This window comes from Melanotaenia boesemani, chromosome 6 (genome assembly GCF_017639745.1).
Source record: "Melanotaenia boesemani isolate fMelBoe1 chromosome 6, fMelBoe1.pri, whole genome shotgun sequence".
In the NCBI taxonomy this organism is placed as follows: Eukaryota; Metazoa; Chordata; class Actinopteri; order Atheriniformes; family Melanotaeniidae; genus Melanotaenia; species Melanotaenia boesemani.
This window is the reverse complement of record NC_055687.1, coordinates 30,097,145-30,120,748: the sequence shown is the minus strand read 5'-3', so window position 1 is coordinate 30,120,748 and position 23,604 is coordinate 30,097,145. Positions and strand designations below refer to the sequence as shown.

General features: G+C 39.9%; 1 protein-coding gene across 2 annotated transcripts in view; it reads left to right on the top strand.

Moving 5' to 3' along the window:
- rspo2 (R-spondin 2) overlaps window positions 1-17,371 on the top strand; it is a 60,154-nt gene extending 42,783 nt beyond the window's left edge. For both annotated transcript variants that reach the window (XM_041989237.1, XM_041989238.1), the window contains one exon: window positions 16,323-17,371. In XM_041989237.1, coding sequence (XP_041845171.1) covers window positions 16,323-16,438 — 116 coding nt within the window. In that variant the 3' untranslated portion in view covers window positions 16,439-17,371. The remainder of the gene's footprint in view (window positions 1-16,322) is intronic.
- Window positions 17,372-23,604: the final 6,233 nt, after the last annotated feature.

Below are 23,604 nucleotides of genomic sequence, written 5' to 3'. Positions count from 1 at the left end.
CTGGTTCTGCGGTGAATCCACAGTGCTATGGGCCTCCTAGTTCTCACCGTCTGTGAACCATCTGCTCTGAAGTCTCTGCTGCTGTAAAACGATGCACAGAGCAACAGCGATTGCTTTAAATCTGCTTTGGAGGAAGCTCAATTTCTTTGTCTGTGGTGCGCGCTGTTTGCAACACCAAACAATTCCGGTCTCTGGCAGTCCTTGCATACGAGCATGTGGTTTATGCTCATGGTTGTGTTTCAACGTGTGGCACACAATCTGGCTGTTTATTCTGACTGAGCCAGGGGGTTTTAAGCTCTGGCGAAAGATGCCACTCACTTCAGAGGATTTTAGTTACGCACTCAGCATGTTCACATCTGAGTCTGGCCTGTGCTTGGCTGGAAAACTCAACATCCAAACACATTTCTGGATGTTTTATTGTCAGATGTAGCCTACTGTCAGGTCTAAAACAGACCCAGGCTTTCAATTTGAGCCTAATTGATGGAGCGTGTTCGTCTTGTCTCAGCAGAACAGCTCATGGTGCAGTTTGTTCAGGAGTCAGAAGGAGAAACCCCCTGTTCTCTAACCAAAATAAATATGGCTGCTGTTAATTTAGTCAGCAACCTTCTTCAGAGTGCTTTGCTTGAGCCACCACTCTGAACTTTGCTGAATACACTGTCAAGCAGGGGTTTTCACTTCCATATTCTTAATATTAATTAATGTTTGCTGAGTGCTCTATACTGGAACTAGTCCTGACGAGTCCGGCTCTGATTTCTGCTACACTGGAATGGCAGGTGGTGATTAACGGTGATCTCTGGCCTGGCTAATATCACAGACAATCTGGATCATTTCTTCCCGCTAGCGGGAGTGGAGCAAAAAGTGTTTTCCCAGGACAGAAGGAGAGCTCTAATTGGCAGCCACCCTGTCATAGTGATTATTTGCTCCCCTCACTGCAGCCTATTGTAACTGATGGAGCCATAGCTTAATCTTCATTTAATAAGGCTGCTCCATAGGGGCTGACACAGAAGCTGGTAAGAAGGCCTCAGAGGCACTCTGCCTCCTTTGGACAACATTGCTGGTTTGGCTCCAGGCACAAGGCCTGAGTCGGTGTCTGACTGAGCAACGCCCACCTACTACCACCACCCACCAAGTCAACTTGCATCATTCAGTAATTTAATTAAATCTTATCTCAACCTGTTTGTTAAGATCAAAAACTTGTTGTGCTTTGAACACGGCAGTAAAACTGAGATGAAGCAGCGGTGAAGAGGATAGGCAAATCAACCTGTCACTGACTCGGTCTCCACTGCTGCCACACTCACAAATTAACACAACTTCTGCTTCATCTGTACAATCTTTGAAAATGCTCAAAGCTATCTAAACCTGACTATCCATGCTCTTATCTGGACTTGTTGCTGATAGTCTCAAACCAAAACTTTTGGGTTAGTTTTTCTGCCTTTTGTGTGATCTGTTGATGTTAAATCTTCCACTGCAGGAGAAAGTCATTACCAGTAGTTTCTGAGACTTCTCTGTCTTGAGTACATTCCTTATTTTGGGAGAGCAGGGGAGGGAAGGTTTGTGATGCTGGGAGCCAGTGGAAGGGGGAGAGGTGGGATCTCTGATTAACTTCCCACTAAGTGCCCTTGCTCTCTGACCAAAATAAATATGACTGCTGTCATTTTGTCAGCAACTGTCTTCAGAGAGCAATATTTGAAACACCCCATGATCCTGCTGGCTTTTATATGGAGAATCCATCGTCATACCACAGGCATGAGCCATAAACATGTGGAGGCCTTTCAAAGACCATGGGGTGGAGGGAGATGGAAGAGGAGGGGTCAGCCATGCTCACCAGGGCTCCATACTCCACATTATTGTCATCTGGTCTTTTCCAAGCAGGAAGAAAGAGGAGGGGTGTGAGTGAGTGTTTTTTTTTCACACTCTAGCCCAGTTGAGTAGTAGTTTCACTGAACTGCCTTTTGTAGGCTTGCGTACACACATTAGAGACAGCCATCCTCTTATTTGTTTGACTTTATTTACTGTGAAGTGTGAGCATTGCTATTCTTTGCTAACGTGAATACCTGCCTAAGATGCCTGACAGCCAGAAGTTTGAATGTTTGCAGTCATTTGTGTCAACAATCTGCGTTTGATTAAAATCATGAGTTGAATCAATCATTACAATTGTTAAGGACCTGATGATGCTTGCATGCAATGCTGAGAGTGTGACTTTGCCAAAGACAAGGGGTGCAGGACAGGCTTCCATTGCTATCTTAAGAGGCACGTGGGCTGACATCAACAGCCCCATCAAAAACAGACATGGACTACACAAAGTGGCAGCAAATTGTAGGAGGAAAGAAGAACAAGAAAGAGACACTACCCTGGAGAGGAATGTTTTTTTTGTGTTTTCATGCTCACAAGCGAGAGCTATTTCCCCCCGCAGTGCACTGTGTGATGTAAGCTGATATTGCCCATGACACGGTTGGGCCTGTAAAGCAAACCTTCATGGGCAGATGAAGCCGTTACTCCCTGTGATTTTTCTTTTCACAGCAATCGTGACACAGCCTGTCTTTACAAGGATTGATGGCAGCAGCTTGCTCTGAGATCTTTGAAGTAGCTGGGGTTTTTATGAAATATGTGCCTCCAGATGTCAAATTGTGGTAATATTTAATGTATGACTATATTTGTTAATTACATTTTTATTTTATATATCCAGCTGTAGATTGGTTTTAATAGAAGAGCTTCAGGGGTGGAAATCTGTAAAAAAAAAGTAATTAAAAAGAGGATAACCCCTGCTTAAGAAAAGGTCATCATTTTGGATGTTGAGTGTGTTGATGGTGCAAGATTCTTCCACCCTCAAATTACCACCAAACATTAGACTGTGTGCGTAATTGTAGGTTTTTAGGGAAGGGAACTGAGAAATGTAACGTTATCAGATACAAACAGAAGGTATTATCTGTTCTCTTCTTCTGTCCAGTCTTAAATTATGAAGTGGCCGTATTGGGCTGATCATGCTCTGAAGCAGTCCCCTGTATTGGTGGCTTTCACCTCATATTTAGATAACTGGAGGTGGTTAGGGCAGGATCTGTCTGATTTTGCTGCATCCCTGCGCCTCCTCATTCTGTCTGCCAGACCTCCCGTCTGTTGCTGCTGCCAGCTCTCCTGTGGGCCTGTAGATGCTTTCATCTCCACATCTACAACACACCAGACAGATGAGGATGCACATGCACGCCTACATCCACACAACCCAGAGTGTGAGAAACGTGTAATAGACACCAATAATAGTTAAACAGACCTCACAGGCAGAAGAAGTCACCACATCATCTACTCTTTTCCTCAGCCCTATTTCCATTCTCTTTTCCTGTCTTGCGCTCGAACGAAATGTTCTTTCGCTCATATCACATATCTCTTTGCGTGGCTGGAAGAAATATGTGCATGCCACAGGGAAGGATGATTTTGCGTGGCGCGCATCTTTCGAAGCAACACTGTGGGCACTGCTGTCTTCTTTCTCCAGTGGTCTGGCTGGAGGAGAAAAGAAGGAAGGCGAGGAGTCAAAGAGGGGAGACTGAGAACATCTGGTGAACAGTTGCACTGGCTCAGCCATCAGGAACTCCTCTCCTCTCCACTTTCCACCAGCCTTCCCTCTATTTCTTCATCTCTGCAAGGGTGTCTTTATAGAGACATCACAGCTTTTATTTAAAGCTAGTGTTTCAGAGAAGCTGTGGCTTCTGACCCACTCATGCCATTGAGTGTGGACCCAGCATGTAGACATGTAGACACAACAAAGATGCAAGTATAGACCTGGTGACCTTCATCTACTTGCACATCTGGGTGTTTGTCATACACTAACAGTGACAAATACAGGAGGTGTAGACTAAAAGCACTGCCATTACAGTGGTAAGTAGAGGCCAGGGCTAACTTACCAAGGAGCACTGCACTCTCATCAACATAGAAAAAAAGCACAACACAAGGTGATGTAATAGGTTAGTAATGTCAGCTTAAAGGAGCAGATACATTCACACATAAGTGACCTGGAGATGTTTTCTCGCTACATAAAGCACAACTAACTTCTATTTAAGTTGAATTGGCTTCTGTGTCACCCAACTTGCTAATTTTTTATCTATGCCATTTTTCACATGCATTTCAAGACTTTGTATGATCCATCATGCCAGAAATCCCCTTATGCATTGTTTGGTCAGGGCTCAAAGCAAGATGGCTCTCCAAGGAAAATCTCATGACATGATTAACTGGTCAGTGTCATGAAACCCAAGCCCTTCAAGTACCGTATCAAATCTCTTCTAACATAAATGCACCTTCCTGCTGGGTGGCAAGGTTCAGGACCATGATCTCAACAGGCCTTGATACAGTTCTTTTGGATTCGTGGGAACTTAAGCCTTCCTTTGATTTGGTTTCTCTCTCCTTCCTATACTGCATCCCTGAGACATGCTGTTGCCTTATGGAGTACACAAACCTCTCCATTGGTGAGGTGAGACCCTGACATGGCTTTTGAAATTGTACTGTAATCACACACAGCTAAAAACAACAAGAAAATGTCTGCCATATGCCTCAAAGCCCTCTGTTTGTGTTCTGGTGAATTGAAGGGGGATTATTGACAAGAGTACGACTGGTGCCTTGATAGAGGATCTGAGCAGGCGGTGATTCCTACTGCCCCCATCTGTGATCATATCTGTCAGAGTCACTCAGCTGTCTGTCTGCCTGGTGTTTGACAAGTGTTTGATGCAGGACAGGCCTTAAAGAGGATCAAGCGCTTCCTGAATTGGCTTTACCTCTGTCTCTGTGCAACAGGAGCTTTGCAAACACATCAAACCCTTCTCTGCTCCTTCCTCTCTTATGAGCTAATGATCTATATTTATCAAAACATACGCACAGTCTGTTGGATCATTGCAGGAGATTGAACAAAAGCTACCTTTAAGAGTTTGCTGAGCAATCAAAGAAAACAAAAAGCATCGGCCGAACTTGAGTCCATCATCACTTGCCATTGCGTGGGGATTGCGGTTTGATCCTTATGGCCCCTGGCTCTGTTTTCGTGTCTAAGCCTGTCTGACTCAGCTTGAATTCCCATTCATTAGGGATGGGTCCTGTTTTGGGACAGTTGTGCTTCATGTCCAAGCATTTCAGGGATTTCCTCCTGAGTTTCCCAGTACAGGGAAGTTTTGAAGCATTTCCAATTTTTGAATCCAAATGTGGCCATATTTAGTCAAGAAGGTGGAGTTGAAGAGTAATTTTTGAAAACCCGTTGGACAAATTGTCATTTCTTTGAGGTCTGTTAAATGGTATGACTATATTTAAAAAGGCCACCAGAATCAAGTTAATATTACTATAATGACACATGGGAAAAGTTTACATATTTCACATTTCATGAGACAGGTTGATGCTTTTTAAATTGAAGCCAAAGATTTTTTTTTAAGTCAGTGCCTCAGGGTAATCAGTGGTGTTGCAATTTAGGCCACTTTAGCATCAGCTTCATGTCCCACAGTGGATGGCTTTGTCCATCATTTACAGTCTAGTTGGAGCAGATGTTTGCAGAGATGGTGAGCCATGTCATATGCTGTTTTATTGAAGGCTTTAAAGTCAAACTGACTTCAGTGCTTCAACATATCAATACACTTAAGACATGATCCAGTGTATATGACCTTCAGTGGTATTGCATTCAAAGGCATTTCAACATGTACTCATTCTGAAGACGTGATTGATTAGAGTCTGTATTGGTAATACATTTACAGTAATAATGATGGCCATCAACATTTAATTGCTTGTGGTTTTTTTAAACAATGGGCTCTTGATATTTGAGAGGCTGTTAACTGCTGCCTGATATAGCTAACATTAGCTATTAGTTTAATTACAGTCCATCTTGGCAAGTCTTACCACTTAGCTGACATTAGAAACCAAATTTTTGTAGTTTCAAAACATGACAAGTTTGTGGTGTGGTGGGACCAAACTGAACAATGCCACAAGGTGATTGTTACCAACTGCTCACCTTCCTTAGTAATCCTATTCATAATATCCTCTTCCATGCTTATTTTTAGTTAAGTCACATTGAATTCTGTCTAATCCCACACAACTGAAACTGTTCTGAACTTTGATGCTCACTTTTCCAGTGCAACAGCATGACTGGCTAGATATGTTTCCTGGTTTTGCAGGTGATTGATTTCTGGGGCTCTTTATAAAACATTTTTTTTTTTTTGCCATTACAGAATTCTCCAGTGAAATTCTTAATATGTTAGACAAGAACAGAACCTTTTTTTTTTTTGGTGCTAAAGAACATTTACAAACATTAGTTAACAATTTGCTCTTGGTCTTGGAGCAAATGCTGTGGAGAGTAAATTAATTAGCTCTTCATATAGATTGAAGATTATCTTCAAGCACAGAAACACTATATCCAAATCTTTTACCATGTAGACTGTCTATTTGTAGAAGCTCTCATCCTGACCTTATAATGCATAGGGGTGTAAAAAGTACATGACTCTCATGGTACCTTGTTGTGTGATTTGTTTTATGATAATGTCATTCCTTTCCAAAACATGGGCTCAGGAGCTGCCATGCAGGGGGGCTCTTGGTCAAGACTTACTGGCGCATTGAAGGTGGCTGATCCTGGTAAATCCTAAAGCCAGCGCTGTCCATGGGAGCACAGAAAAATAAAGAATGTTATAAATATTTGTTAAATGCCAGTGGGAATCTGCTTTTCCTACCTTGAGCCATTGTTGGTATAAGAGTGCTTTTAAAATTGCACAGTTAATCCTTTTGAGGTGCTGGTTTTGTGCAGGGGGGAAGGTTGGTGAGGTCCTCTGGGGGGGAGAAGTACATTCTATTCAGGCTATTAGTTAGAAGATGCCAAGGCTGATTTGCCATAAAATGTAAAAGGTAGATTGTGCAAAATTGCACCAAAATGAACTGCCAGGTCCCTTTTTATTAGCTTCCTTAATGGCTTAGCAAAAGATAATGAATTACACTGAGCTGCAACGGCAAGTCAGTATGTCAGTATCAAGATGAGGAGATATAAATGACAGTTATATCACACAAGCTTAGGACTATCTTGATATCAAGGACTGAACAGAGCAAATCCTTACTAATCTTGGCTCTGTTAAAAATGATTAATTTCATCAGCTCAATGCAATATATTTATCAGAAACTAAGATGGATGACTATCATAACTCTGTAAGACGTTTCCTGCTTTATATCACCACATGTGGGAATTATAAGATGGATCAAAAGCTTTATTGAAATCTCATCTTGCTGCAGAAGACGAGGAAATTAAAGTGGAGTGCTATGGCTCTTATTATCTTTGAGCAGAGATAAACAGAGTTCACATCTGTAGTAACTTACAAGCTTGAATGATGAATTGGCTACTGTATATTTCAGCAGGTTTCCTGATCTTTGGTTCTGTGGTCACATATCAAACCCCTCCCTGCAGCGCCTGGCCCCTTTGCCCACAACAAATACAAAAGCAAACAGACCCATGATAGCAGCAAGCCTTCAGGAACATCAGTCTGGGGCCTCCCTTTGAAAAGTGTCTAACTTTATATTTTTTTCATAAGAAATGAAACACAACATTAAGCCATTCATTAAAGTCAACTAAAACTAATTATCCCTAATCTACCCGTGTGCCTGGCGGGTAGGAGAGCCCCCATATACTTAGACCCAGATGTGTCGATGAGTCAGTTGGGAGATAGCAGACCGCAGAGGGGGCTGCTTGCTTTTCTTTGAGTCCTGCGGTTTCAAGCCGCATCAGACTAAGCAGACAGGCCATGATGCCTGTTTTCTGCCTGGCTGATGGCATTACCCTCATGACACAATGGGCTATACAAAGCCACTTCATGGAGTAGGCTCCATTTAATGGAAACAGGTCAGTAATGATTATGCCTTCATTCAGAACTGAAAAAGGATGACAGAGTAATATTCCTTACTGAATGTCATATTTTTTCAAGACAAGCCAAATAAACATCACTTCTCCATTCAAATGACCTCTCATTGCTGCAGGGGGCGCCAATGTGTTCACAGATTTCTGCTTTAAAGTTAACCTATTAGTCTTTACATTTTGGCAGCTCCAAGTGGAAGTGGGGAAATTGTAGTGGTTGGCAAGATGTCACATACCAGAAACCATATTACGTCATGTGATCGAACTCTGGTGACCCAGTTTTTTTTTCTTCTCTTTTTTATTTTTTCTCCTGTGTCTAGTACCCCCACTAAACAATTAGGAATAATGACTGAACTGTGATACTACCAGGGGTGTAGACAACTAGCCCCATTTCTTTGTGTCAAGTTGTCTATGTCTGAGTCATCTACTTACTGCACTAAAAAAATGTGTCAATATTTTGCTTTGAATAGAGTTCTATCCCCTGCTTAAATCCTAATTGTTCACTTTTAGTTCCATGTAAATTTTGCCCACCATTTGCTATTCATGTATTTTTAAAGAGATTTAATATATACCTTGAATGCATTGCTGAATATCGACTTTAGCTGTAAGTTCTGGATCTCCCTGACATATTAGCGTGCCAGCATTAAATCATACCAACATACCAAAGATTCCAACTTTGAAATCTGACACACTAAATCTTTAAATTGACCTTTTTTTTTATTCCTCAGCACCAAATGAGAAAGAAAGTTCTTACTTTCCAACTTTTCTGAAGCAGAGCTTGAGAGTTTGTATGAAGGTAAAGTAAAGGAAATATCTCTGGAAAGCAAAGCTCACTTTTGAGTCTTTTGGAAATGGGCCTAATTGAACATCTGTCATGGAAGGTTTCTTCTTGATAACCTTCCTTTGAGAGCTCGAGCCAGCAGTGGTAACCCAAACAGCACAAGGGAACAGTTACCATATTGTGAGAAGCAGTAGAGCAGGACTTGAACTCTGTGTCGACTGATGGAAGAAACTTTTAACGCTCAGGGTCATCATCTGTTCTGTAGCCTTACCGAGCAGATTGCGACTGTTTCTTGCTGATGTGATGGACCATCTCCATCGAGAGAGAGAGAAAAAAAGAGTGCTGTCTACACTCACCATCGAGAGTATTAATCACCATGTCAGTCATGCATGTATTGCAGGGACTTCGCTTGGAGACGTTAATCTCCTAGATGGGTTTTCGCTTTAACTTACTGTCAGTGTAAAGACGCATCAAAGAGCCTAACAGTAAGCTAACCTGCATTGGGTCATACATGAGAAAATAATGAGTGACCTAATCCAACATTAGCTTTTTAAATTGGAATGTGTATGTTTTAAATCATTCTCACCCAGCGGTGCGGTGATAGTAAGCAGAGCAGAGCAGAGCAGAAAGGCAAGGACAGACTGAAAAGAGTGAATGAAGTGTCATCCAGAGTAACCTTGTTAGGCTGAAGTGATGCTGTGCAGAGAGCCTCTTGTCAGCTGGCTGGCAAGATGAGCTTCTTGTAAATGATTGTCCTCTCTGTCAAAAAGTTGATTTTGTTTTTCCAGTATTTGACATCTCCTATAAGAGTTTCCTTCTAAAGTACTTGGGATTTTTTCTCCCTTTCAGACCTTTCTGTCGTTTTACACATGTTTTTATCAGTATCAAGATCTCTTCATTACAAATGTCAAATCACCCTTCTACAGTATTTCCCTGCAAGCAGACAGCAGCACAAAGCACCATTATAAGTTTTGGCTCACCTCTGGCCCATGCCTCAATGAACTATGGATCACTTGAGGTCATATTGCCGTGTCCCAACTATAAATCAACTGCAAACTATGTTCAGGAGTACTATAGGGCAGTGTCAGCGTCCGTAACCTTTTCCCAGACAGAGGAGTTGTCGGTGTGTGAGGAAAGGGAGCATTGGATGGCTGCAGATCCTTTCCCCTTCACAGCATTATAAATGTATGTGTGAGGAGGCCCTTAATGGCTGCTAATCCAATTTCTGCCACTGAAATCAAATCTCACTGGCGCCAGTAGTTTTCTCCTTTGCTCACTAATAATGGCCCCCGCTTTGGCCTGTTTATGAAAAAGACAAGCTGCCAAAAAGTCCAGCTTTACCTTCCTTAAGTCCACCGGAATCTTTTCCCAAATTGTTTGGATGTTTTTGTTGTTGTTGCTCTGTTGCCCGCCTCCTCATCCCCATCCATGTCTCCTCCACATCCAATGAAAAATTATTAATTGACTGTCTGCGTCGAGTGAAGGGATGGGGTAACAGGAGAGCAAGGGTGCGTTTTCAGCAGCATAGGATCCCATTTACCGTATGTCTTAATGCCTTCTCGAGGTCAGCCATTGATTTTTTTTAAACCACAAGGCAGTGGAGATAAGATTAGGCTTTCGATTCCTGCACTGCCACCAGAGCGTTAGTGGATGGAGGTATTTGGCCAGTGTCAACGGTCAGTGTTTTGCTTCTCTCTGAATATACAGTAACATAAGGATGCTCCCACAGCAGCCTGAAGCAAAAACAAAGAAAAGAATACAGTTCCCTTTCTTATGTGGAGAAATCTCACTAAACTCTGAATGGTGACAAAGTAAATATAAGCCGTATTTCAAGGGAATCCAACACTTAAGATTATTCTTGAATATGATCCCCTTTTCCAAAACAAAGATATTAGTTCTGACACAAATGAAGGGAGTTTTGGCTTTGGCTTCCTTCCCTCTGGGTATGGATTTGACTGATTATCTTTCAGTGCATCAGTTGGGCAAGCAGTCATATTGCCACTCCACAAGGAGATATTATTCTGGAGTACAAACTTAATAATATGATACGTCTAATAATGCTTAACTCTTAGCTGTGTCTTCACCATGCAGTCATCTCGATTATAGAAGAGAATTGTAGCTGGCATCACAAAAGAACAGAGGGAAAATCGGAATGATGGGGAAGAAAAAGAAAAAGCAGTGGACTAGCTTGAAGAAGTTATTGAGGAACATCCACCACAGCGTGTGCAAAGAGTTTAAAATTTCTTTGCACACTGGTTTTGGCAGCTGAAAAGATTGGATGTGACGCTAAGTATTTCTCCAGCTAACATAGGTGATATTGAAGCTCACAGTCGAGCAGGTATACATACAGATGCACATACTGATTCATACTGTTACAAAGGTCGGTTTTGACAGCCACAGGCTCTACCTCTGATTCAGAAATACAAAACATTTTGATTTTTGTTTGTCTCGAGATGCTTGTTTCATTTTTTCATTTCTAAATTAAACACACAAACATCAAGCTGGCAGAGGCGGACTGTGTCGATGAAGGGCAACCAAAGATTGCTGAAACTGTGGTTTGCTGTAGCAAAAGTAAATGGAGAGAGAATGGAAAGAAAACTACGAAGAAGGATTGTAATTTACTTATAAAAGCCACCTTCCTTCGATTCCATTCCTCCAGTGCCAGTTACAACGCAAAACAAAGACAGAAGATGATTTGAAACCCACTGAACCTTCCAAGACAAAATTATCTCTACATTCTCAAGATTTATGAATTTGTTCTTGGTTTTGAAAGCAATCGAGGCAAATTAAACTGTTTCCTCTGTGAACTCTGGTAATCAGCTTAAGTGATTACATCGGTTGTAAATATGAGAAGATGAAAGCTCAGTGTTTAGAGCATTTGCTGCCCTGAGGAAAGGCTAAATGGGAGTTTACAGGGTAGATACGATGGACCATCTCACTAGGACTGTATCTGATGAAGGGGTAAGGGGCTTATGTGGGGATTGGTTGCCCTCTAGCTGTCAGCATTGAGATTGGGATATGAAATATAGTCCTAAGTTGCTGCTGAGGTGGGTTTATTAAGTGCCATGAGTTAGTTTAAGGACTCTTGACCTGAGGGTTGATATTTATTAATAACGCTGCCATAAAGGAGTGTTATTAGAAAAAAATAGTCTCTGTTAAAAATTTGGTAGCTCATAAAAGTCAGAGGTTGTCCACATCTGCTAAATATGATCAAGAAAGCTTCGAAGCTGGGAAAGAGTCAGTTTTCTTTTTTTAAAGGACAGTGGTGAACTCTTAACAAAAGGCATTAGCTCGTGGAGTGTATTTGGTTTCTACTGTGAGGACCCGCATAACTTTTTTTGTGTTGCACAGTATAAATCATGTGCAGGGTGATGATTTTACTTGTAGTCTGTCTTGACAGCTGTCATCAACTCGCTGCAGCCATGGGCAAAACAAGGAATAGGAAAAAGCCTCTAAAACAAAGCTTTCCTACAACGGAAGCAACAAAGAAAGAGGGTTTTAAATTTTGTGGCTCTCTGGAAATCTGATTATTTTGTCCAAAAGAATAATTCTGTCCAAGGTATATGTCACGTAAATTATAGATAATAAACTCTGACTTCAAATGTCTGAAAAACTCATTTCAGAAAAGGAGAGATCATTTAAAGCAAATAATTTACGTATAATAAAGACTTTTGGTGGTCGGACTCTGATCAGTCGTGACATTATATAAGCATGTTTTCCTGGATGAAGATAGCTGGGAGACAGTAATAGGATCTGCTGGAGTCTAGATGCTGGTGGAAGTAGGAAAAGGAGATTGCTGAAAGTGTTGAGATGCCCTGGATAATACAGGAGAAAAAAGACGAGGAGGTCTTATTTTTCTAGTGATATCCACCTATCTTTGCTATTATTGAGGCACAAGGTAGGTACCGGAGACACCCATTATCTTTAATGTATTTTGAATGTCCCATCTTTTACATCTTCCAAGCAATGTCCTGGTGACAGCTACTCTTTACTAAAGAAGTAAAATTAATCAAGACTGTTGTCCATACTTTTCCCAACATGGATGGCTGTGTAACAAAAGACATAGGCTCACTGTCAGGTTCCCAGCAATCTGAAATGGACAGAGCTGTGACTGTCTCGTTAACGTATGGTCAGCAATGCTAATCATGTAGCCCAGTATGTTCGGCTACATACAATCTTCCCATCTTGTTGGTGAATTTTACAAGCCTTTAGCATAGGTTCAGCTTTAGTAACTCACTGATTAGAAGAAACACCTGATACTGATTTGTTTAAATGTAGTGCCTCTAATGCGTTGCTTGGGTAGCAAGCTAGCAGGTGAATCAGCAGTTTTGTTGCTGTTATAAGTAAAAACATCTTCCTTGTACAAAGTCAACAAACGGCTTCATCTTTGTCACCATACAGTTCACAGTGTGAAACCTGAAACTCTTCTAAACACCTCTGTCAGTTCAAACTCTTCTGTCTTTCTGCAATATCACTCACAACTGCACACTAATGTTGGCATAGCATTGTAGCTCCTCAGTTGCTCCTCTTCTCTAAGTTTTTAATGGCAGTCAAAAGTAACTCAAGACAAAAATGTTTTTGTTCAGCTTAAGCCAGAAAATCACAATTGAATCACATTATAGGCTTCAAATTCTTGATTATATTCCACTATTATTCTGCCTTTCGGTCACATTGTAAAAAATTCATTTTAAATAACACTTTTGTCTAAGCTAATGTACCTAAATGTAACTGTTGCATTTAGCCTGTTGAAGGGTTCGATATTTAGGGCTTTTTATCATGTTATTGTGAAAGGAAAGAAATGAGGGATGTGGATAATAAAAAAGACGGGCGTTAATTTATACCAGCGTGTCCTCACAACAAGTTGTAATGTACTTGTGTTGGTCATTGGAAAAATGTGTCAGTTTCATAATTAAGCCCCTAACTTTTAGGTTCCTGGTTCAATCCTGTTCTTTTCAAGATTTTTTCTCAGTGTGCGTTTGCTTTTCTATCTCCTCCACTTCTTACTATTCTACTATTCTTTGCTCTCATCCCCTAATAAATAGTGTTGAGTTCCCATGACATTTTGAGGCACTAAACAGAAACCAAAGGTAAAAAAAAAAAATAAATAAATAAAATTGCAACTTCTGATAAGACTAGGCTAGTTATACTGGTAGGTTCAATGACAAAGCATTAGAAAAGTGACTTACCACCACAACTTAAAAAAACTCAATGGTGTTCTTATGAAGTCGGTGTGTTTTTACCTCAGGTTTAGTCTGAATGTGTATTTGTTTCTGCACCGTATGCGCGTTTTGGTTTGCTTTGGATTAAAGATCTCCTGCCCAGTCCTGAACAGTCCAGGGAAACTACTTTTTAACTTAACTACCACATATTTATTTGTGTTTCAAGCAATTGCTGTAAATACAGACCTTTTCAGTTTAAATGCACCCTTGCGTTCAAGGAATGGCCTCTTACAGAGGGAGTTTAATGCTGCCCCATATTCCCATCAAATGTAATTCATATTGAGCTCAATGCGCTGAAAGATGTGTTTATCAGGCACCTAGCAACACTGTTTAGGATGAAAATGACCTCTTTAAAGAGCAATTAGAAAAAACAAAGCTACAGGCCAAATACCTTTGCGCTTCAGATTTGCTTTAACAAACATTATTGTACAGTAACTCAGGAAAAAATTCTAAAGTGGAATCTGCTAGGCAAGTGTACAAAGTTCTCGGACAGTCTTTCTCAATTTAAGGGCATGAGAGTTTGATGGAAGAGATGTGAAAGTTTTTTTTAAATTTTTATTCCCAAAGGGAGCTGTGTGCGAGAAACTTTATTACCACGGTCCAGATTGGCAACTCAAAAAACACGATTAGATTAATTGCAGGAAATGGTTCCAAGATGGTTTGATGTTTGTATGCATCTGTATTATTCATCGAAAGACCTTATTAGAAAAGCAATATCTTGCTTTCTCATGCGTTTCTGCTTAAACAGTGAATTTTTTTCACATTTACCTCACAGTGAAGCCCTGAGAATGGGAAATAAGTCTTTTTTCGGGGTGGTTAAAGGGCCACCACAAAGCTAGCACATCTGAGAAGGCAATTAGAGATAATGCCACATTTCACACACCGTTACCTATTTCTTGTGAGAGAGAGAGAAATAAAGTCGAACAAGTGCAGTAATAAGATCCAGAATGAGGCAGAAAAACTTTGCATTTGAGACCTTATTTTTCTACATTACTCTCCTGCTTCCTCCCTTGGCGAAGCATAGCGTGGCTTGTTTTTCTGTGTTCTAGATCAGGATCCAGATAGCGTCTCATCATCCAAGCCCTTACCCTACTATTCCCCCATTAGATTTTCTTTTTCCTTAAATTCCCTCACACTCACTCCCCCCCTCTCTCACATGCATCTCGCACACACACCTCGTTATCTTATTTGTGGCCTTGGCAGCCGGATTGTTCCTTTGTGGTTCAGTAGCCAAGATTTCTCTGTTGCAGAGAGCTGTGGGTGCAGAACTTCCACCACACAAGCTTCCACCAAAGAAGGAAGTCAGTTCTCAGCATGCTTTGCCCCATCCCAAAGAAACCTGGGATGGATTAACCTTGGGCAGGGGGACCTTTCCAACTTGGAAAGAGGGTTACGCAACTTCCCACACTTATCTCTCCTGTCTCTTGATGTGACAGTGAAATGTGTTGGCCAAAAAGACATTAGTTTAAAACTGAGGTTTTGTTCTTGAAGATAAAGTAAGCTGAGACCTGATAAGTTTTTTTTTTTTTTTTCCATCACGTAAGGTGAACTCTTTATGGAGTAAATCTGTGCAATGTTTTTTCAGGAAATCTGTATTTCTTTAAGAAATCCTGCCAAATTCCTGGTTAGTATAATCAGATATAGGATCATTTGCTTTATTATAACTTCTCAGATCAAAGTGAATAAATCTCAGTTGTGCCTGTGTTTTCCCAAACTACTGTTTTAAAGCTAAATCAAACAGCTTACTGACCATTAAGCTGCTGCTAAAAAACTAAATAACTAAATAATTAAATAAATAAAAGCAGTGCAATGCACTCAGTAATTCTGCATCATCCAATCATTTAGTGATTTAACACTAAAAAGCTGTCTAGAATGTAATAATTAAACTCATTACAAACTATTGTGCATCAAAAACAAGCTTCTTATACTGAATCCCTGAGTGAATATTTCCTAAAACCGATTTTCCCCAGAACTCCATGCAAGAGACATGTATCTGTGCACGTTTTAACCCTTTAATGTTCGCAATGAGAAAACAAAAAGAGCTAAATGTTTCTTTGCACTTTTTCTTTTCATTTAGATGAAAATAAAATATAATTTTTTTGGTTGAGATGACAGTTATATAGTAATAATAGTGAAATGGACAAAATTTGAAACAGTAATGAAATAATAATCACTTATTTTTGGCATTACCCAAACCAAATGGTAGAGATGGCTCAGTCAGGTTTAATTCCTTTTTTCTTTCTAAGATTCATTTGATACCAAAATGACCTACAGTTTGCAAAGTTATAGCATAATAACACTTAGATGGCTTTTAAGGCACCCAGGAGATTTGGGTGTCAGAGTAGGCAAACCAAGCAGAAAATGTTCCACTGAAAAGTTAAAAGAAGAGGTTATTTTTTGAGAAAGAAAATAACAGTTGAGGGTTGGGATGATTAAAGCCATCTCTCTCTGTTCTTTTTTCTTTTTGTCTTCCCAGGGGGTTCAGGGAAGCACCGATCCAAAGAGCCAAAGAAGAAGAACAAGCAGAGGCTGCGCTTTCGGGCCCAGAACCAGCACAGTGACCACTTGGCCTCTGCGCGAACCAGCCAGTGAGGACAGAAACTACCCAGTGAACAAAACAACCAACACGAAGCTGCTAGCCGCTGCTGCACCCATATTCTGACTGACGACTACCATAACCCCCCCCCACCGCCCTCCCAGCCCTCTCCCCCTGACTTCCACTCTGCCCCCCAAGACACAGCCACGCCTCACAAATCCGTCACTCCAGAAATATGTGCCGTATAATGTGTGATATCAGTACCATAAACTCTTGCTCTGCCTCCCGCTGCTTCTCCCTCTGCTGCAGTGACCAGCCAGGTGGCTCTGCTCCCACCCTGCCTACCCCACCCCTTTCCTTGTGGACCTTTCCAGCTGATATAATTGAACTAATTTCCCATCATTAACCAGGTCATTAACCGTCCAAGGTAAGAGAAGACGGAGGGGAAACCAGAGGTAACGTGGAGGTGGGAAAGCCAGTTGTTAGAGGGCTGTGGAAAGGTGAGGAAGTGAGCTAAACTGCTCTGGGAAGGTATGAGAAATGTGCTCTGGGATAAAGAAACAGAGGAGGCTCAGTTGAAGCAGATGATGCTGATGGACAAGAAAATGGCATCTTGAACTAAGAGAGACTGTTCGTTTGTTCCTATATTTATGTCAAAGCTACCCTCACCTTCCCTCTGAACGAAGACGGAGTGTCCCCATGTGTGGCCTTTATGTTATGTACATTTTTGAGAGTAATATTAAAGAAATTACCATGCATAGTTGCAAAGTATTTTATTCTCAGCACAAACTGTTTACGTTCAGACCGCTTAATGCTGTAACTGTATAGTGTCAAATTATTAAAAAAAAGAATAAATTTAGTTGTTTGACTAGCATGGCAACAGACTTGTGTATATAGTTGATCTAATTATAAAAGCTTATTACTGTATTTTAAGTATTGACTCGTTTACCGTTCTAAATGTTTTAGAAACTAAAAAAAAAAAAAAGGTTGTAATACAAGCTATGGATTAAAATGATTAAAAACTATTAATAAACTTAGCCACCTCATAGCTATTTCATTTATATGGTATATATTTGATTTATTTATTAATTCAGTTTTGTACTTTTGTTGTTCAGTGAGAACTTTTGCCTCATACTCCTATATGCTGAGATATTCTTTGACTTCCTTTTTACAGTGCGTATCTTTAACATGCAGAAAAATTTTTGTCTGTTATACAAGTGTTGTAGCCTGTTACATTCATTTGACCTCATCTACTGATTTCAATGCTCTCAAGAAGAAAAATAAAAAAAAAAAAAACTAATGAAACTATGCTTTGACATATTCTAGGTTTATTAATTAGGCTCCAGCTAATGTATGGTCATAGGACTGCATATGTGTACATTGTGTTTTATTAAAATTACCTTTCGTGTGACTGTATGATAAAGCCTTTCATTATTGTCTGTGGTTATAATATATGTGGCTAAACTCTGAAGCTGGCGTGTCCTTGTCTCACTTCTGAATACAATTAAGGGATTTCAAAAACATTTGGGAAAGCCATTATGTCGCACTGCATGACACAACTTCTACCTCCAGCCAAAGGATTGGATATGGTCGATTGGGCCTTAACAGCATGACGGTACTGGTAACAGTTTGTAACTCACAGTGACGTATCTTCTTGAATCCTACAAAACCGGTGCATGTCACTGGTGGTTCGCCCATCTTCTTCATCATACTATAATTCCCTTATGACCTGTATTTGGCTGCGGCATTTACCTTTCATCATGCAACACCTAATCGGTTAGCAACCTTGTTAGAAAAAGCACACTCATTCACTTTTATGGTCTTCAAAACATCAAATAAACACATATGAAAGTGTTCTCTACCCTACATCTTCCTGGAATAGGAGCAAGGAGAAAATGTTTTAATGCAGGTCATGGCTAATTTAACCCAAGATCCACAGAGTATAATCACTGTCCCAAAAGAAGAAGAAAATCCAAATCTGCCAGACAGCTTATAGATGCACAGTAGCAGATGAATCATGTTGTGTCACATATCCTGGGAGGAATAGACCACAGCCTTCCTGCTCTGGTCGCACATGATATTTCCATAGGGTCGATGTCAGCATGGAAATACTCAACTCTTTATGTGTTCCGTGTCTGTCGAGAGGAGAAATATGCATAAGTTTGAAGTGGTGCTACATCTTTTACAGGTGTTCCATTAGGGGCCATAGGTTTCATACTGGAGGTTATTCAGTGAAACAGCTAAACACTTCCATGGACTGACATTTGCTAAGGAGCCAAAGTGCAGTAAAAAGTTGTCAGACAAAGCCAAATAGGGATAAAATATATTTAAAATACCATCACAGAACTTGCTGTACATTGAAAACTCAACAACCAAGGGCAATAAAACATCTCATAAAACATAATGAAACTCAATGAGTGAAATCAATAAAAAATAAAAAAATGAACTACATTAAAACACAATCAATCAATTGACAAAATCCCAGTGCCAAGCGCTACTTAAATGCTATTGAGAAATGGTTTCTAATAGAATCTAGAAATGTTCTAAACTCTGATCAGTACTGGCAATTATCACCTTAGATTAACATCAGCCACAGTGAACATCAGTGAAAGCAAGGTCACCATTTATGTTTAGAGTTTGAACCATAGGTATGTTGACGATTGTTTTATTCCAGTGTCCTAACTTAAGTGAAATGGTAAATTTTCTATAGCTAGGGTGACAAGGTAGGCAACAAATCAAGTTTGGTCTAATGTTGACATTGTGCCAATGTCAAAATCAATCCTATGACAAACACAAAGCCGATACAATGAGACCAACACTAGATTTATACTGTACTGTTTAATATTGCTTGCATTTTTTGTTTCTTTTAAAAGACTGTACCAGCTGCAGACAATGAGGAGGATGACTGATCTATAACTACACCAGAGATTAATTAATCTTTTCAGACTCGTAAAGGTGAGAAAGAAAGATACTATTTGACTAAAAGTCTTTAATGAAACAAACAAAAACAAACAAACAGAAAACAACAACAACAACAACAAAAAAAAACCCAGCAAATTCAAATTTTAGTTATTTATCAAACACTTTCTCCAAAGCAACTTACATCTGAATGTGGTAAAGCAGTAGTGTTACAGGTCTTGCCTAAGGACCCAACAGGAAGGTGGTAATATTCGTCCCCTGTGAGATTCAAACTCAGATGTTGCACATGGGAGACAAATGCCCTGCCAACTGAGCCTTCCAGCTATACAAAGAATGCAGTTTTGTTTTCATTTAGACACTGTAAGGAAATCTCATAATTCTTAAAAATGGACTCCAAAAGCATATCAAAATGAAAAAAGATGACTGGCCCCAGGATGGTGCCTTGAGGAACTCCACATTTCAACTGTGCAGCAGTTGAAGAGTATTTGTTAAAATGAACTGAGAAAAGTATGTCCTTTATTTAAGCTTAATTTTCCATTGTAAATTAAAAAGACACTTTTATCAAGGCCTCAATGGTTTCCCATCTTCAAAGAAATATATTTAGAGTAAGTTAACAGAATTACAAGTATTGGTACTTCATAATACATGAAAAATTATATATATTTGAAAAGTATTAGTATGAGTATTGCTGGTTGGTATTGCTTTGCACAGCTCTGAGATATTATTCAGAATTACCCTCTCACAGACACGTATGAAATTTAAGTCATTCACGCATTATACTAAAACCTCTCATACACTATACTGAAACTGCCTCTATTATACTATGACTTAAATTTCACATGTCTGTGAGAAAGTAATTCTGAATAATTTCTTAAACAGCCCCTCATAATCTTATCTCAACCACTCTTTAAAACCGTAAATCTTAAAGGTCCCATATTATGCAAAATTCACTTTCTAAAGGTTTTCTAACTGTCATATGTGTCCTCATAACCTGTGTATGAGGTCCAAAAATGATAAAATTCTGTCTCCTCTCTCACTTGCTTGCTCCACTTTTGAGTGAACGTGTGCTCAAATGGGTGAGTCTGAGATCTTTCCTTTTGTGACCTCACACAGGGAAATAATCACTGCCCCCAGTAGTGGATCCTACCCCCCTCTGGACAGAGCATCCATCTGTCAGCCTGGTTGCTATGCTGTTTAAATGTTGCATACCTCCATCACTTGGTGCACTCCGGAGCTGACAGACTGAAATTTACTCTGACACTAATGTGGTTATACACTTTTGATGTGGTGTTGGATTTAAGGCAAAATCTTAGTTGATGGGATTTTAAGTGAAGAACTGTGACACATTTTAAACACTTTTGTCTAAGCTAATGACTCACCATTATTTTGTGGAGTTAGGTCAAATAAATTACTTTTCAGTAGGCAGTAGGCAACCAATTCAGAATGCATCATGTAGTAAATGGATAGTATTCCCCCCTCGTTTATTTACTCAGTTATGGTGGTGAATATTGGCAAAAAGGGTTTGGTGTCTGTCACCACCAAAACACCAAATTCTTCTTATTTTGTTCAAGGGAATGTTTATAGAGCAACTTCCCTTTTGGCTTTTTTGTAAAAAAAAAAAAAAAATCCTAAGAGGAATTGGACACACATTTGTAAAGACAGACAAACTGGGAATTTAATCCCTCCGTCTGCATTTGCTGAAAAAAAGCAGTTTTTCTTTGCAAGTAAATATCGAGGAAAAAGGAATTTTGGGTATTCATATGAAAACTGATAGATTTTTGTTGTAGGAATCTGCAGTTTTAATCAAAGAACTGCAGATTCCCTTTGAAAACTTGTAGATATGTTACAAGTGAGGTCAACAAACAGTCAGTTGAGCCCAGCGGCAAGTAAAACAAGGAAAAAATTACTGTTGCAGGGACTTAAATAAGGCATAAATGTAGCAAGTTTTTTTTTTTTTTTTTTTTTAAACACATCTGCTGCTGGTTACAAGTTAATGAACGATTCACAGATGTCATCCTCTGGGCCAGACTATCACTGCTCCAGACTGGGGGATTAAACCTAAAGGCTTACGGAGAGGAACTGCACTGAAGTGGATTCATTAAGCACAAGACCGCCAATAAGGCACACATTGCAGCATCAGTGGAAAAAGAAATAAAAACAAAGATTTTTGTCACGCATTCAGATTCTAGGACATCTACATTTCTCTTTCACCTCTCACATTTTATACCAGTCCAGTAGTTTTCTTTCTGCAACTGTAAGAAACAGGACACTGATGGTTTTCTCAGAGTTGTTAAGAGAGTAACCAGTCACCCACACATCAGAAGGCATGGTCCTCCCTATGTAAACCACTTCTGTAAACTGTGTGTATGCCTGCCTCTGAGTGTGTTTTAATGTTTGTGCTGTGTGCGGTTAGGTGGCTGAGACTGAAGCTCCCTTTTAATCTGACTGAGAGCATTTTCATTAGTTCTGTTGGGTTCTATTATTAAAGCGTGCTTCAAAGGCACAACAAGTGAAACCACTAACAGGAAATGGCCCAGTGGGCTTAAAAAGCTATATATCGGAGATCTGCACTTTTAAAGCAGGTTGGCGTATAGTTGCACTTATTGCACACTGTATGACTGCACCTCACAAGACAGTAGGACCTCTGCTCTGCATTCACATACTATAAACCTTTGAGTGTAGTTGTGGGATATGTGACACATACATTCCAATGCAAATGGCAGAAGTGGAAGTTATGACATTGTTGGGAAATATAATATAGCTGGGGAATAATAAATGTTATAATAATTTGCTGCTTTAAATAACTGTATAATGAGCCACCGCTTGCTGTTTTGAGTTGAAGGAAATCTGGAGTCATTAATCTTCACATGGCTTAGCCATGTATATTTGGCACTGAATGAACATAGTGGTGTCAAAGGAGTAGCAGATCTTAATATTTAAAACAAGTTTGCCATGTGTTAGACATCATGGTGTGTACAAGCCTGCTAAATGGTGGCATTAATGGTTGTCTTTTATTACTAAACTCCCTCCTAATTGCAACAAAGCAATCCAAAGTCAACTCTCAGTGCAGGATTTGGTGTCTTTTGGAGTTGCTAGGTAACAAGTTAATCCTTAAAATAAATTTCTACTTCAATAAAAGCTAATTGTCTGTAACAGCCATTTACTTTGCAGCAGAGCCCTTTTAAAAAAGAAACTATATGTATATATTATGTATATATACATAATATATATATATATGTATATATATATATATATATATATATATATATATATATATATACACACACAGATTTAGAGCTGGGCAAGGGGTGTGCTTGTGAACCGGTGTGGATGAAGATCAGTCATGCAGTCCTTCAAGATTTTCCACACTTGCAGGACACAGAGTTCATGCACTCTGTGCACAATCATACACACAAACATATCAGAAGCATTGTAAAAACCACTCACGGGCAAAGCAAGTGACAATGCTTGTCTTGTTGCAATGCAATGTGTCAATATGACGGCAGCTGTAAGAATCAAATCCAATGCACAAAGACCCCACACCCCAACCAAATCCTAGAGGATCGATTATTAACATACCAGTACCAGCACTCTGGCCAGTAAAAACTCTTTTGTCTACTTAAGGAGGACCTATTTAATATTAGACAAATGGTCACAATGTTAAAGCTGATCATGTATGCTTGAGTTTAAAATCCGAGATGGCAACTTGGCAAATAGCAATCAGTTGGGCACTATTGCAGCAGGTGCAGTGGCAGGACGGGTTTTTTTCTGCTTTTGTTTTTACCATTTATTCAGCAGAACAGACATCTATTTCTATACCAACTCAGTGTGATGTTTCCTAAGGGTACAATGAGGTTTTTTAAAGTTATTTTTTGGCCTATTTAACTCAGTGTTTCTCCAGACCTGGCTTTTTCTGCTGCCTTGGGATCCAAACACAACACAAGGCCATTGTCCCTGTTCGCTTGAGGGAAATATACACGGAGCAGTTCCGTCTCAGGATGTGACATGCAAGGACTTTATGACTTGAACTGAATCACTCTGTGCACCTTAAACATATTACAAACTGGGCAAACATTTCCTCTTGCTGCTGCTTTGAGCCATGGGCACAGCCATTATATTGGGGTTGGAGAGCCAGCTGGTAAGGACAAATCCACAAGGATTCCTTATTGCCCCTCCTGACTCGCTGGCAGCCCTGCTCCATTCATTCAACTTTTATGTGTGCCCACTGCCTAGTAGCTGTGCTACTACCGGTTTCAAGGGAGAATTAATCAAAAACAGGTCCTATTAAAGTACATTAAGACCA